Below are 14,244 nucleotides of genomic sequence, written 5' to 3'. Positions count from 1 at the left end.
ATACGCCCATTCTATTCAATGTCCTCTCATTCCAGGAATCAACCTATCAAACTTTCTCTGCACTTCCTTTTGGTCAAGTTCCTTAGGTACAGAGACCAAAGTGTGTAGTCTACTCTAGGTGTAGTTTCACCAAAGCCCAAAGAATTACAGCAAGATTATACACCACCCTCCTTGCAGAAAGCTTAACATATCATTTGCATTCCTAATTGCTTGCTGTACCTGAATGTTACCTTTCTATGATTTGAATATAAGAACATCCAAATCCCATTAAATTTCAACATTTGCTGGTCTCTCTCCTTTTACAAATATTCTGATATTCTGCTTCTTTACTGTTTCAATCAAAGTAGATAATTTCACACTTCCCCATATTATACGCCATCTGCCACTCTTTGACCAAGCTCTTAACCAGTCTATATCCCTTGGCAGCACATTTGTGTTTTTGCCACAGCTTATCTTCTCAACTTGCTTTGTGTCATTGGCAAACTTGGATATATTACACTTTTTCCCCTTATCTAATGCATTGATATAGATTATAAATATCTGAGGCTGAAGTACTGATCCTTGTGACACTCCACTAGTTACACCCTTTATTGTAATTTATTGCTACTCTGTGTTGTCTGTCAATCCTCCACATAATTTTGTGATACAAAGGAATTTTGGGAAGGGTGAATTATGAGCTATATTTCCACCCTTTAGGTTCTCTTATACCCTATATATTCTACAAAGAGCTATGGATAGGCTGTTTTCAGCACCATGGATTGTTAACTTTAGCTTTTTGAGATATCTGACATGTTCTGATAAATTGTTGGTGTTATGAGTGGACTTTTAAATATTTTGCATCGTCATTCAAAGGGTTGTAGTACTCATGCTTGAAATAACTTGTTAATTTGGAAACCTCGGTGCAAATGAGATTGTTCTTTTGCCAAACTCTTCAGTAAAGGACAACATTTTTTGATTTTCAATTCAGTGTAATGGACTTGGATGATCTGACCAGGAGAGGTCTTTATCTCAGTGACATCCCACTACATGATGCTACGCGTGATCTTGTTCTGCTAGGTGAGCAGTTCAGGGAAGAGTACAAACTCACACAGGAACTAGAAATTTTGACTGATCGGCTACAACATACACTACGAGAATTGGAAGATGAAAAGAAAAAAACAGACAGGTAAGCTACCATCAGAGAGGGGCTCTGTATGCACACCTTGTCATTGATATCAACTTTCAAGCCATTAGCTGAAAATACAGCAGATGAAGGAATTGCTGGAGAGACTAGAGAAGCTAGGATTTTCCTCCTTATAGTGGAGAACATTAAGATCCGATTTAAGAGAGATGCTCAAAATCATGAGGGATTTTGATTAGAGTAAATAGATATTTCCAATATCAAGAAGGTGAGTACCAGAACACAGATTTAGAATAATTATCAAAAGAGCCAGCATGGAGATGGGGAGAAATTTTTGACTCAGCAAGTTGTTATGATTTGGAATACATTGCCTGAAAGGATGGTGGAAACAGGTTCAATAGTAACTATCCAAAGGGATTAGATAGATACTTGAAAAGGAAAAAATTGTGGGGCCACAGGGAAAGAGCAGGGGATTGGGACTAGTTGATTGTTTTTTCAGAGAGCCAGCACAGGGATGATGGATGAATGGCCTCTTTTATTCCACTTTCTGCTATGATTCTATGGTTTATTCATAATACCCTAATAACAAAACAGGTGTAAGGAAAAACAGTGCCCGCAGACACTGAAGGCAATTTTCACCTCTCTACCAATCTGTTTTTTAGCAATCACTGGTGCTAGCTAGGTGAAAATAGTGAAATAAGCTTATTGCTTATTTCCCACTTGATGCTCACACAAATCCAATTTTTGAGCAAGTCTTGATTTAAGCAATCCTACTAGAAAACTTTTATTCCTTTCAAGTCAATGCCAAATGATGTCTTCAGGATCCCAGGGCCATATTAGGCAACATCATTGAGGTGCCTGCCCAGTGGTAAACCTGCTTAATATTAATGGACTGTACAAATATGGTCAGATCCAGCTCAACTTAAAGAGATCACTGGGGGAATATCTTGAAATTTTATTAATATATTGATTTGAATCTTCAGGATGACCCCAATTGCTCTTCCTGTAAAGTCTCCATCCCCTTAAATTTGAGCATCCCTGATGAGGTCAAACATGCCCACTAACTCATGCGAATGCCTGGCCTGTGACCAACCAAAATGGAGATGGTTTATTTGACATTAGACTTTGTCAGGAGCACGCAGAAATGAAGTCAAGGTGTCGGAGAGAGTGTATGAATCTCCAAACACCTCGCATGCCTGACCATTCAAGTACCACCTGCCGGACATGTGGCGGTGTCAGCAGATCACACATTGGATTTATCAGAACCAATCAAACCAGAGCAGAAGCAAGTCATCCTCTATCTCAAGGCACTGCCTAAGAAGAAGTATGTGCCTCAGGCCCTCTCCCCTCAGCACTTGTGTGTTTTTTTCCCCTTTCAGGTACTCAAGAAGTACAATGTGGCCAGGCAGTGGAGGGCCATTAGGAAGAGATTGATGAAGATACAATACTTTTTTTTTATTATTCATTCATGGGACGTGGGCCTTGCTGGCTGGGCCAGTATTTATTGCCCATCCCGAATTGCCCTTGAGAAGGTGGTGGTGAGCTGCCTTCTTGAACCGCTGCAGTCCATGTGGTGTAGGTAGGGTATTCCAGGATTTTGACCCAGCGACAGTGAAGGAACGGCGTTATATTCCCAAGTCAGGATGGTGAGTGACTTGAAGGGGCACTTCCAGGTGCTGGTGTTCCATTTGATCTCATACCTGCTGTCACCTGCTGAAATGCTAACAATGCATTATTTTGGAGAATAGGTTAGAGGTGAGATCTGCTCAAGGTGAAACACTGAGCACATGTGCACTGAAGCCAGGGCAGGGACAAGGATAACAGGGACGAGGTTGCACACAGTACTATAGAGGACTCAGATGAGACTTCCCTGGGACAACTTACAGAAGAATCCTGATGGACATGCGTGAAAAAAAGTTGTGTGATGCATTGCGAAGCCTGCCAGAAAACCGGCATTCGGTGTTAAAGAGCATGTTTATGTTAGAAGAACAAAAAAAATCCTAAGAATAGTAGAAAATCAAGGGAGAAAAGGGAAGGAGGAACTTAAAACAGCCACTATTATGAGAGAAAAAGTATTGGGTAAACTAATGGGGCTAAGGTCTTAAAAGAAGAGGCTGCAGAGATTGTGAGTGCATTGGTTATAATCATCTTCCAAAAATGCTTAGATTCTTAAAAAGTCCTAGCCTATTGGAAAACCATAAATGTTGTACCTCTATCCAAGAAAGGAAGGAGGCAGAAAATAGGACACCAAAGGTGAGTCAGTCTAACATCTGTCATTAGGAAAATGATAGAATCAATTATTAAGGAAGTAGTAGCCGATCATTTAGAAAATCATAATATGATCAAACAAAGTTAACATGGCTTTATCAAAGGGAAATTGTGTTTGACAAATTTATTAAAGTTCTTTGAGGATGTAACAAACAGGGTAGATAAAGGGAAACCATTAGGTGTAGTGTATTTGGATTTCCAAAAGGCAATTGATAAGGTGCCATATTTAAGGTTATTGCACAAAATAAGAGCTCATGGCCTTGGGGGTGATGTATTATCATGAATAGAAGATTAGCTACCTGACAGAAAAAAAGAGTTAGGATAAATAGGTCATTTTCAGTATGGCAAACTAACTAGTGGAATGCCACAGGGATCAGTGCTGGAACATCAACTATCTATAAATGACTTGGATGAAGGGATCGAGTGTATTGTAGCCAAATTTGATGCTGATACAAAGATAGGTGGGAAGGCAAGTTGTGAGGAGGTTACAAAGAGCCTGCAGAGGGACATTAGATAGGTTAAGGGAATGGGCAAAGATTTGGCAGATGGGGTATATTGTAGGAAAATATAAGGTTGTCTACTTTGGCAGAAAGAATATTATTTAAATGGTGAGAACTACAGAATGCTGTGGTACAGAGGGATCTGGGTGTCCTTGTAAATAGATCACAAAAAGTTAACATGTGAGTACAGCAATTCATTAGGAAGGCAAATGGAATATTTACCTTTATTGCAAGGGGGATGCAGTATAAAAGTAGGGAATCATGTTCCACCTGTACAGGGCATTGGCAAGACCACACCTGGAATACTACATACAGTTTTGGTTTCCTTATATAAGGAGGGATATACTTGAATTAGAGACAGTTCAGAGAAGCTTCACTGGGTTGATATGGCATTGTCATATAATGAAAGGCTGAGCAGGTTGCGTCTGTATTCATTGGAGTTTAGAAGAATGAAAGATGATCTCATTTTAATAATAGATTCTGAGGGGTCTTGACAGGCTAGATGCTGAGAGGATGTTTCCACTCATGGGGGTTTCAAAATAAGGGGTCTTCCATATAAGAGAGAGATGAGGAGGAATTCCTTTTCTCAGCAGGTTGTTAAACTTTGGAATTCTGTTCCCTGGAGAGCAGTAGAATAGTCATTAAGTATTTTCACCGCTCAGTTAGTCAGGTTTTTGATCTACAAGGTTTGATCAAAGGTTACGGTGGAGCAGGCAGGGCAGTGGAGTTGATGCCATAATCAGATCAGCCATGATCTTAGTAAATAGCTGAGCAAGTTTGAGGGCCCAAATGGCCGACTCCTGTTCCTATTTCTTAGGTCCTTCTATTCTCTTGGAGGACTTGGCCCCAACTTGGCACAAAGCTTACAGCCCATCCTTTCCAGCATGGAAATGGTGGTCAACCCTACTCACATACTTGCGGGCCAACACTAATACAGCTCCTCACACCCCACTTCCTGTAAGGAGTCCATCCCATTCTCTCAGTTTCTTCGCCTCCGTCGCATCTGTTCTGATGATGCCACTTTCAAAAACAGTTCCTCTGACATGTCCTCCTTCTTCCTTGACCGAGGTTTTCCACCCACAGTGGTTGACAGGGCCCTCAACCATGTTCGGCCCATCTCCCGTGCATTCGCCCTCACACCTTCCTCTCCCTCCCAGAACCATGATAGGGTCCCCCTTGTCCTCACTTATCACCCCACCAGCCTTCGCATTCAAAGGATCATCCTCTGCCAACTCCAGCATGATGCCACCACCAAACACATCTTCCCTTCACCCCCCCCTGGCAGCATTCCACAGGGATCGTTCCCTCCAGGACACCCTGGTCCACTCCTTCATCACCCCCTACACCTCAACCCCTTCCCACGGCACCTTCCCATTTACCGCAGAAGGTGCAACACTTGCCCCTTTACTTCCCCTCTCCTCACTGTTCAAGGGCCCAAACACTACTTTCAAGTGTAGCAGCATTTCACTTGCACTTCCCTCAATTTAGTCTACTGCATTCGTTGCTCCCAATAGAACCATAGAAGAACCATAGAACACTACAGCACAGAAAACAGGCCATTCGGCCCTTCTAGTCTGTGCCGAAATATTATTCCGCTAGTCCCATTGACCTGCACCTAGTCCATAACCCTCCAGACCTTTCCCATCCATGTATCTATCCAATTTATTCTTAAAACTTAAGAGTGAGCCCACATTTACCACGTCAGATGGTAGCTCGTTCCACACTCTCACCACACTCTGAGTGAAGAAGTTCCCCCTAATGTTCCCCCTAAACCTTTCCCCTTTCACCCTAAAGCCATGTCCTCTCATGTTTATTTCTCCTAATCTAATGCGGGTTCCTCTACGTTGGAGAGACCAAACGCAGACTGGGTGACCGCTTTGCGGAACGCCTTCGGTCTGTCCGCAAGCATGACCCAGACCTCGCTGTCGCTTGCCATTTCAACACTCCACCCTGCTCTCATGCCCACATGTCCGTCCTTGGCTTGCTGCATTGTTGCAGTGAAGCTCAACACAAACTGGAGGAACAGCACCTCATCTTCCGACTAGGCACTTTACAGCCTTCCGGACTGAATATTGAGTTCAACAATTTTAGATCATGAACTCTCTCCTCCATCCCCACCCCCTTTCCAATCCCCCTTTTTTCCAAATATTTATATAGATTTTTCTTTTCCCACCTATTTCCATTATTTTTAAATGTATTTCCATCCATTGTTTTATCTCTGCCTTTTAGCCTCTTTCGATCCCTTCCCCCCACCCCACCCCCACTAGGGCTATCTGTACCTTTATTATCACATTCCTTACCTTCAACACCTCTTTGTCCTTTTGTCTGTGACATCTTTTGGTTATCTCCACCTTTCACTGGCCCTCTATCCAGCTCTACCTGTCCCACCCCCCACTTAAACCAGCTTATATTTCACCTCTTTTCTATTTTTCCTTAGTTCTGTTGAAGAGTCATATGGACTCGAAACGTTAACTGTGCTCCCCTCCGCAGATGCTGTTAGACCTGCTGAGTTTTTCGAGGTATTTTTGTTCTTGTTTTGGATTTCCAGCATCCGCAGTTTTTTGCTTTTGACACTAATGCAGTGTTTGATGGCCGGTGTAGCAACCTCCATTGCAGCACAAACACATGCCACCCAAAGTCTCAGTGTTGCAGTGGAAACTTAGACTGTTGACATGCAAGATCCGATTGCTGCCTTCATGGCTGTGGATTAGTGTTCAAACAGGATAGGAGAGTGTCATGGCAGACCTGTAATCTGTTCTTCAACAATTGCTGAGGCATCGCCCTGGGGAAATTGTATTGGCTTCAGGAGCACGAATTGACTGTCCTCTCTCAGGATGCCAGCATCTGTCTTCTTACCCCTGCTACTTCATTAGTGTGCTTGCCGTTGTCTGCCTGTCTGTCAGTCCAGCCAACCAGCCCTGCCTGCTGCAGCCCATGCTGAGATAGTGTAGTCTGTAACTGGGCTTTCAGGGTCCAGGGCAACTTGATATCATCATCAAAGTCTATCTGTAGCCTCCTCCACTGAAAGCCAGCAGCTTTCCCACCAACCATGCTTCAGCCACTGGGATTGCACTGTATAGCAGCATAGTAGCACGCACAAAGACAGGCAAAGACACACAAAAGACAAGCACTAAGCAAATGCATGAGAGTGTTTAGTTTACTTTTGTATGATTACACTAATAAATTTGGTTTGAAATATTTATTTCCTAGTGGCTTTTATTTTGGCCACCTGTAATTTTGACAGTTGGTAAATTGGGAATTAAATTGGGAATTGTGTTGACTGGTATCACATTTGGATCAGTTCTTTGAGGACAGCCTTCTCCCTTCCACTTGCAATTCTTCTTCCTTATCTTCGTCACACTCCTGGTCCTCAGTTGTCTTCCGTATAGCTGGTGCCAAGGGCAGTCCCCTCATGAAGGTGAGGCTGTACAACATGCACTGGGCCAATATGAATCTTGACACAAATTCTGCCAAGGACCACAGGATTCCTCCAGAGCAGCCTAGGCAGCAGAAGCATTGTTTCAGCACATCAATGGTGTAGCAGCATGGCTTTCATTATATGATGCTGTGCACCTGTACATGATTTGTGTACCAGAGTCATAAGGCATGACATCAATACATAGTCCTCTTCATCTACTGGACATCCTTTGGTTTTTCATGGTGCCTTAAATGCAGCAGGAGTACCAGACTGCCACAGAATGAAAGCTGCCAGGCTACCGGGAATTAATCTGTCTGATTCGCCGTTTATGGTCACACACCAACCAGATGCTGAGGGAGTAGAATCTCTTCCAGTTCCATTATATGGTAGAGTTGATATGTGGCACTCGTAAAGCTTCATGCTTGCAGTCAATGGTGAAGCCTGCAATCCTAGTAAACCCTTGTGCTCACTCTGCATGCTGGTGTCTGGTGAGAAAGTATGAAATGCAGTTAGCTCTCTTTGAATTGAGAGCCTCAATTACCTCTCTTACCCAACAGCAAATGGCAAACTGCAGAATGTTGCAAATGACTCCAGTTCCAACCTGGAAGAAGTGAGACACATACATGTTCATCCTTACAGTCACCTTCACAGGTCGTGGCAATGTACCCTTATCCAGTTCAAGGGTAGCAGTTGTAGCTGCCACTGGAGGGACAGCTCAATGAGGGCCTTATTGAAGCACAGATGTCTCACACATTCCTTGCTCAGGTTCAGTTAGCAAAATTGCTCCCTCAATGCTCTGGGAAGATATGGATGGCATTCTACTGAGAATCCATCCCCTCCTTTAACAGTTTGTTTTGCTCTGCATGCTCTCTGCTCATTCTCCCAGTCATGCTATATTCCAAGCGGAATTCCTACTCATACATCCATATTTGGGAGCAACTGGTTTATGCAGAAACCTTGAAATCAGCAAAAAGCACTAGAGCACTTGTCACACCATTCAATATAGACTTGTGCAACTTGAGACAACTACAGAAAGCACCGAAGAATTGCAGAATTGTAGCAACAACCAATAGAAATCAACCAGAAACTAACCTGTAAGCAGTTGATGATTCCTTGATTCATTTAAATCGCTTCCTGTGCTCAGCTGTGCGAGGATTCGAGAGAGCTTCAGCTGCGTTATGGATCGCCAAAATGGCAGGCTGGCATCAAAACAGTATGGCATATTGATGGACATCATGACTCTGCCTGTTGTGGATATTTCCAGTGCATTTCAGATGCCATTTTGTTCCGCAAACAGCACCTGAAGTACACAAACAGCTGCCTGACAGGGTTCAAACCCAGTACCATGCCTAAGATGTTTCAGCTTATGGCCAGAATTTTGCCCTTGATGGGCGGGCGAGCGCGATCGACTTGGCGGCGGGCGGGCAGCTGATTGCTGCCACCGAAACGGGCCGCGCCGCTATTTTCCACGGGCGGGCCAATTAAAGCCCGCACCGCAACTTTGCGACTCCCGTGGAGAACGGGAAAATAGTCGCGGGGGCGGGCGGCCTCAGACCGCCGGTTCCATTGGGGAACCAGCAGCCTGTTTAAAGAGTGGCCAGGCAGCCTGCTTGAGGCAGTGCACCATGGCCACTCAGGGAGAGAGAGAGGCAGCTGTCACAGGACAGGAGCATGAGCAGGAGATGGGGGGCAGGCTGCAGGAGAGGCCACTGTGCCCTCGCTTCTCCGATGCCTGCCTTGCTGTCCTCCACCTAGAGGTGTCCAGCCATCGACATGTGTTGTATCCGGACGATGGGAAGAGGAGGGCCCCCCATGTCACCAGGCAGGCGTGGGAGGAGGTTGGTAACACTGTGAGCGCCCATGATGCTGTGCGGTGCACAGGAACGCAGTGCCGCAAGTGCTTCAATGATTTGCTGAAGCTCTGGAAGGGTGAGTACCATGTCAGCCTTGGCCATTTTACCCAGCAGGTAGCCTTAACCTTTGAGGATCCCCTCCCCCCCGCCCCACGTCTTAGTGTCGTTACTGCATTGGGCATTTGGCACTCGCTTGGTGGGCAACCAGATAGTGACCATGCTTACATCAGCCTTAGTGGTTGAGGAGAAGGTGGATTCTCCCTGCAGCATATGTTGGTGTTTGTCGCATTTGAGTAGTCTGGGGGAAACCTGCAGGAGAGGCAGCTAGACACATGCTCAGAACTCCAACACATGACTTATTGATGGTGATGAGATAGTGGAAGGGAAGCCTCAAGGTGTCGTGGCCAAGAGCCATCTGCTGGCCTTGGCGCCGCACCTAGTTGCGCCTCCTTGCCATGGGCGCTAAGACCCGTGTGTTATTCAAAGTGATGGACGCTGAATGTGTCCAAGGTGGCCATTGGGGGAGGGGGTTGGGAGCAGCTGTACTATCTTCTGGGGACTGATCGCCAATCGTGTGGACAGGAGCCGCTGGAGGCCTCAGATGGGCCACTGTGGTTGGGGTGCAGCGTGCGCGTGCAGAGTACATGAGCGATCAGCCCCAATAAATCCTCTTCTCTGTTCTGCAGGCAAAAACTGAACACAATCAGCGGGAGCACCAGAGGACTGGTGGTGGGCACGCCCTGCTCCAGCACCTCACCACCTTCGAGGAGCAGGCCATGGAGCTGGGGAGGAGGCAGGCGGCCAGGGCGGCAGGTGGCGGCGAGGCTGGGGTCCAGCGGCCATGTATTTGAGGTCCACAGCCCCATCCACTCTGTCTGCCCACCATCCAAACCACTGATGGTTGCTGCAATCATTAATGCTGCAACACTGCTCATTCACAGTCTGATACAGTCAGACATGTGGGTCATACACAAAGGTCCCTCGGTCCCTTGAGGAATCGCGCCTCCACCACCTTCCAAAGTCGCCTTATCCCATTTGTGACCATATCCCCATGGCCTAACATGCCATGGCATCGCTGCTGCACAGCCAAAGACTTATTGCATCTTAGTGGGGTTGGAACCTCCACCACCCTTTCAGCCAGTGCGTCCCACATTACTCTGTCCAAAAGGTCCTCAGCACCTCAGCTGTGAATCTCAAGGCACTCAACTTAAATAAATGCCACCACATTACTCATCCCTGCGCCAAGGGGAAATGTTGCCTTCTGCCCACACGTTCTATGCCCCTCATAATGGTATGAAGGTCAATAATGTGACCTGTCAATCTCCTGTGCTCCATGGCAAATGTCGCAAGTGTTTGCGATGTTTCCTCAGCCCCGCAACTGTCCAGGCCAGAATGCATCCAGGTCAGGTTTCTCTGCATTCTCCCCACTCCAATGCCACATAACATGCCATGTGGCATTCCTGAGGCCATCTGACCAACCTGTCTGTATGCGTGTCTAATGTTTGGGCCTCCTCTTGACTCTTTTCCACCCCACCAATGTTCGTCTCCTTAGGTTCATGAAGGGTTAACAACTTATGAGGCTGGGGTGGAAAGGGATGAAAGGTGTTACTGACTGAACGCTAACTGATGCACTGTCCTTGCTGTTAATTTCAGCATCACCATTGCATGGCCGCACCCAACGACACTGCAGCCCCCCCTCCACACCTAAGGCCCAAGACGTCCAACTTGCGGCACATCATTTCAGCCAGCCAGGCACCAGCGCAGACACACACACCTCGGTGGGGAATTTAACGTCGGCTAGTGTCCCAGGTCACAGTGGAGAGGGCACATCACAATCGCTGGAGGAGGTGGCAGGAACAGAGAGTGCTGATGGCGCCAGCAGCCGGAGGGCTGCAGGGGACCAGGCACATTCTGAGTCCGGCACTGATGACGTGCCTCTGGAGTTGTCACCAATGCAGCAGCTGCAGGACAAGCGGCAGGAATTGTGTTTGCATCTGGCAGGGTTGCATGAGGGTATGCTTCAGTTGGTCTCTGCGATGGAGGAGTCCAGGCAGAGTGCACGTGAACGCTTGGCCCTCAGGACAGAGCTTCACACTTCCTCCATTGAGAGATTGGCGACTCTCATGGAGAGGGGATTCCAGCGGATTGAGAATCTTCTGATTGGGTTACCCTCTGACCTGCAAGCCCTCACAGCGCTAATGGCCACAGGTGGTCATTCGCAATGTGGGAGATGTTCTCGGCACCAAGCGTCAGCGCTCGGTGCCCATCCATCTGCAGTGAGCAGGGAGGTCCAATGGGAGCTCACATCGGCACAGCAGCTGCCTGTCGTCGCTGCAAGCTCCTCTCAGGGCACTGCAGATGAGGCCAGCAGCTCCTCCGCCCCTCTGCCAGTCAACGTTGCTTCCATTGAGGCTGCGACAACTGGGGAGGTGCCAGTTCTGGAACTGGCCGCTCCCTGATGACAATGAGAAAGGGGACGGGAAATACAGGACTGAAGGTGTTGTATCTAAATGCACGCAGTATACGAAATAAGGTAAATGAGCTTGTGGCGCAGATTGAAATTGGAAGGTATGATGTGGTGGGCATTATGGAGACATGGCTGCAAGGAGATCAGGACTGGAAGCTAAATATCCAAGGATATACATCCTATCGAAAAGATAGGCAGGTTGGCAGAGGGGGTGGGGTTGCTTTGTTAGTAAGAAATGAAATTAAATCGATAGCAAGAAATGATGTAGGGTGAGATGATGTAGAATCTGTGTGGGTAGAGTTGAGGAACCGCAAAGGTAAAAAAACCATAATGGGAGTAATGTACAGGCCTCCGAACAGTAGTCAGGATGTGGGGCACAAGATAACACCAGGAGATAGAAAAGGTATGTAAGGAAGGCAAGGTTACAGTGATCATGGGGGATTTCAATAAGCAAGTAGACTGGGAAAATCAGGTTGGTAGTGGATCCCAAGAAAAGGAATTTGTGGAATGTCTACGAGATGGCTTTTTGGAGCAGCTTGTGGTGGAGCCCACTAGGGAACAGGCAATTCTAGATTTAGTGATGTGTAATGAGGCAGATTTGATAAGGGAGCTTAAGGCGAAGGAAGTGACCATAATATGATAGAATTTACCCTGCAATTTGAGAGGATGAAGAGGAAAAAGCTGGAATCAGATGTAACTATTACAGTTGAATAAAGGCAACTACAGAGGCATGAGGGAGGAGCTGGCCAAAATTGACTGGGAGATGAGCCTAGCAGGAAAGACAGTGGAACAGCAATGGCAGGAGTTTCTGGGAGTAATTTGGGAGAGACAGCAAAAATTCATCCCTAGGAAGAAGAAGCATACTAAAGGGAGGACGAGGCAACCATGGCTGACAAGGGAAGTCAGGGACAGCATAAAAGCTAAAGAGAAAGTATACAATGTGGCGAAGAGCAGTGGGAAACCAGGAGATTGGGAAGCCTACAAAGACCAACAGAGGACAACTAAAAAAGAAATAAGGAGGGAGAAGATTAAATATGAGGGTAAACTAGCCAGTAATATAAAAGAAGATTGCAAGAGTTTTTTTAGATATATAAATGGTAAGAGAGAGGCAAAAGTGGACATTGGGCCGCTGGAAAATGACGCTGGAGAAGTAGTAGTGGGGAACAAAGAAATGGCGGAGGAACTGAATAGGTACTTTGTGTCAGTCTTCACAGTGGAAGACATGAGTGACATCCCCAAAGTTCAAGAGAGTCGGGGGCCAGAGGTGAGTATGGTGGCCATTACCAAGGAGAAGGTGCTAGGAAAACTGAAAGGACTGAAGGTGGATAAATCACCTGGACCAGATGGATTACACCCCAGAGTTCTGAAGGAGATAGCTGAAGAGATAGTGGAGGCATTAGTGGTGATCTTTCAGGAATCACTGGAGTCAGGGAGGGTCCCAGAGGACTGGAAAATCGCTAATGTAACCCCCCTGTTTAAGAAAGGAGTGAGGCAAAAGACGAGATATTACAGGCCGATTAGCCTGACCTCGGTCATTGGTAAGATTTTAGAGTCCATTATTAAGGATGAGATTTCAGAATACTTGGAAGTGCATGGTAAAATCAGGCAAAGTCAGCATGGTTTTATCAAGGGGAGGTCATGCCTGACAAATCTGTTAGAATTCTTTGAGGAGGTAATAAGTAGGTTAGACAAAGGAGAGCCAATGGATGTTATCTACTTGAACTTCCAGAAGGCCTTTGACAAGGTGCCGCACAGGAGGCTGCTCAGTAAGATAAGAGTCCATGGCGTTAGAGGCAAGGTATTAGCATGGATAGAAGATTGGCTGTCTGGCAGGAGGCAGAGAATGGGGATAAGGGGGTCCTTCTCAGGATGGCGGCCGGTGACTAGTGGAGTTCCGCAGGGGTCAGTGTTGGGACCACAACTTTCCACTTTATACATTAATGATCTAGATGAAGGAATTGAGGGCATCCTGGCTAAGTTTGCAGATGATACAAAGATAGGTGGAGGGACAGGTAGTATTGAGGAGGCGGGGAGGCTGCAGAAGGATTTGGACAGGTTAGGAGAATGGGCAAAGAAGTGGCAGATGGAATATAACGTGGGGAAGTGTGAGGTCATGCACTTTGGTAGGAAGAATAGAGGCATAGACTATTTTGTAAATGGGGAGAGAATTCAGAAATTTGGAGTGCAAAGGAACTTGGGAGTCCTAGTCCAGGATTCTCTTAAGGTTAACTTGCGGGTTGAGTCGGTAGTTAGGAAGGCAAATGTAATGTTGGCATTTATTTCAAGAGGACTAGAATATAAAAGCAGGGATGTGCTGCTGAGGCTTTATAAGGCTCTGGTCAGACCACATTTAGAATATTGTGAGCAATTTTGGGTCCCGTATCTCAGGAAGGATGTGCTGGCCCTGGAGAGGGTCCAGAGGAGGTTCACGAGAATGATCCCAGGAATGAAAGGCTTAACATATGAGGAACCTTTGAGGACTCTGGGTCTATACTCGATGGAGTTTAGAAGGATGAGGGGGGATCTGATTGAAACTTACAGAATACTGAAAGGCCTGGATAGAGTGGACGTGGAGAAGATGTTTCCATTAGTAGGAGAGACTAGGACCCGAGCGCACA

The 14,244-nt window shown here is 46.3% G+C and overlaps 1 protein-coding gene across 1 annotated transcript in view; it reads left to right on the top strand.

The window, feature by feature from the left end:
* Positions 1 to 14,244, top strand: part of gucy1b1 (guanylate cyclase 1 soluble subunit beta 1) — a 257,460-nt gene that overhangs the window by 169,566 nt on the left and 73,650 nt on the right. Inside the window, exon 8 of the mRNA XM_078546718.1 lies at positions 968 to 1,165. Coding sequence (XP_078402844.1) covers positions 968 to 1,165 — 198 coding nt within the window. The remainder of the gene's footprint in view (positions 1 to 967; positions 1,166 to 14,244) is intronic.

Source organism: Cetorhinus maximus, chromosome 1 (assembly GCF_964194155.1).
Source record: "Cetorhinus maximus chromosome 1, sCetMax3.hap1.1, whole genome shotgun sequence".
Classification (NCBI taxonomy): Eukaryota; Metazoa; Chordata; class Chondrichthyes; order Lamniformes; family Cetorhinidae; genus Cetorhinus; species Cetorhinus maximus.
This window is presented reverse-complemented; position numbering and strand designations above follow the sequence as displayed.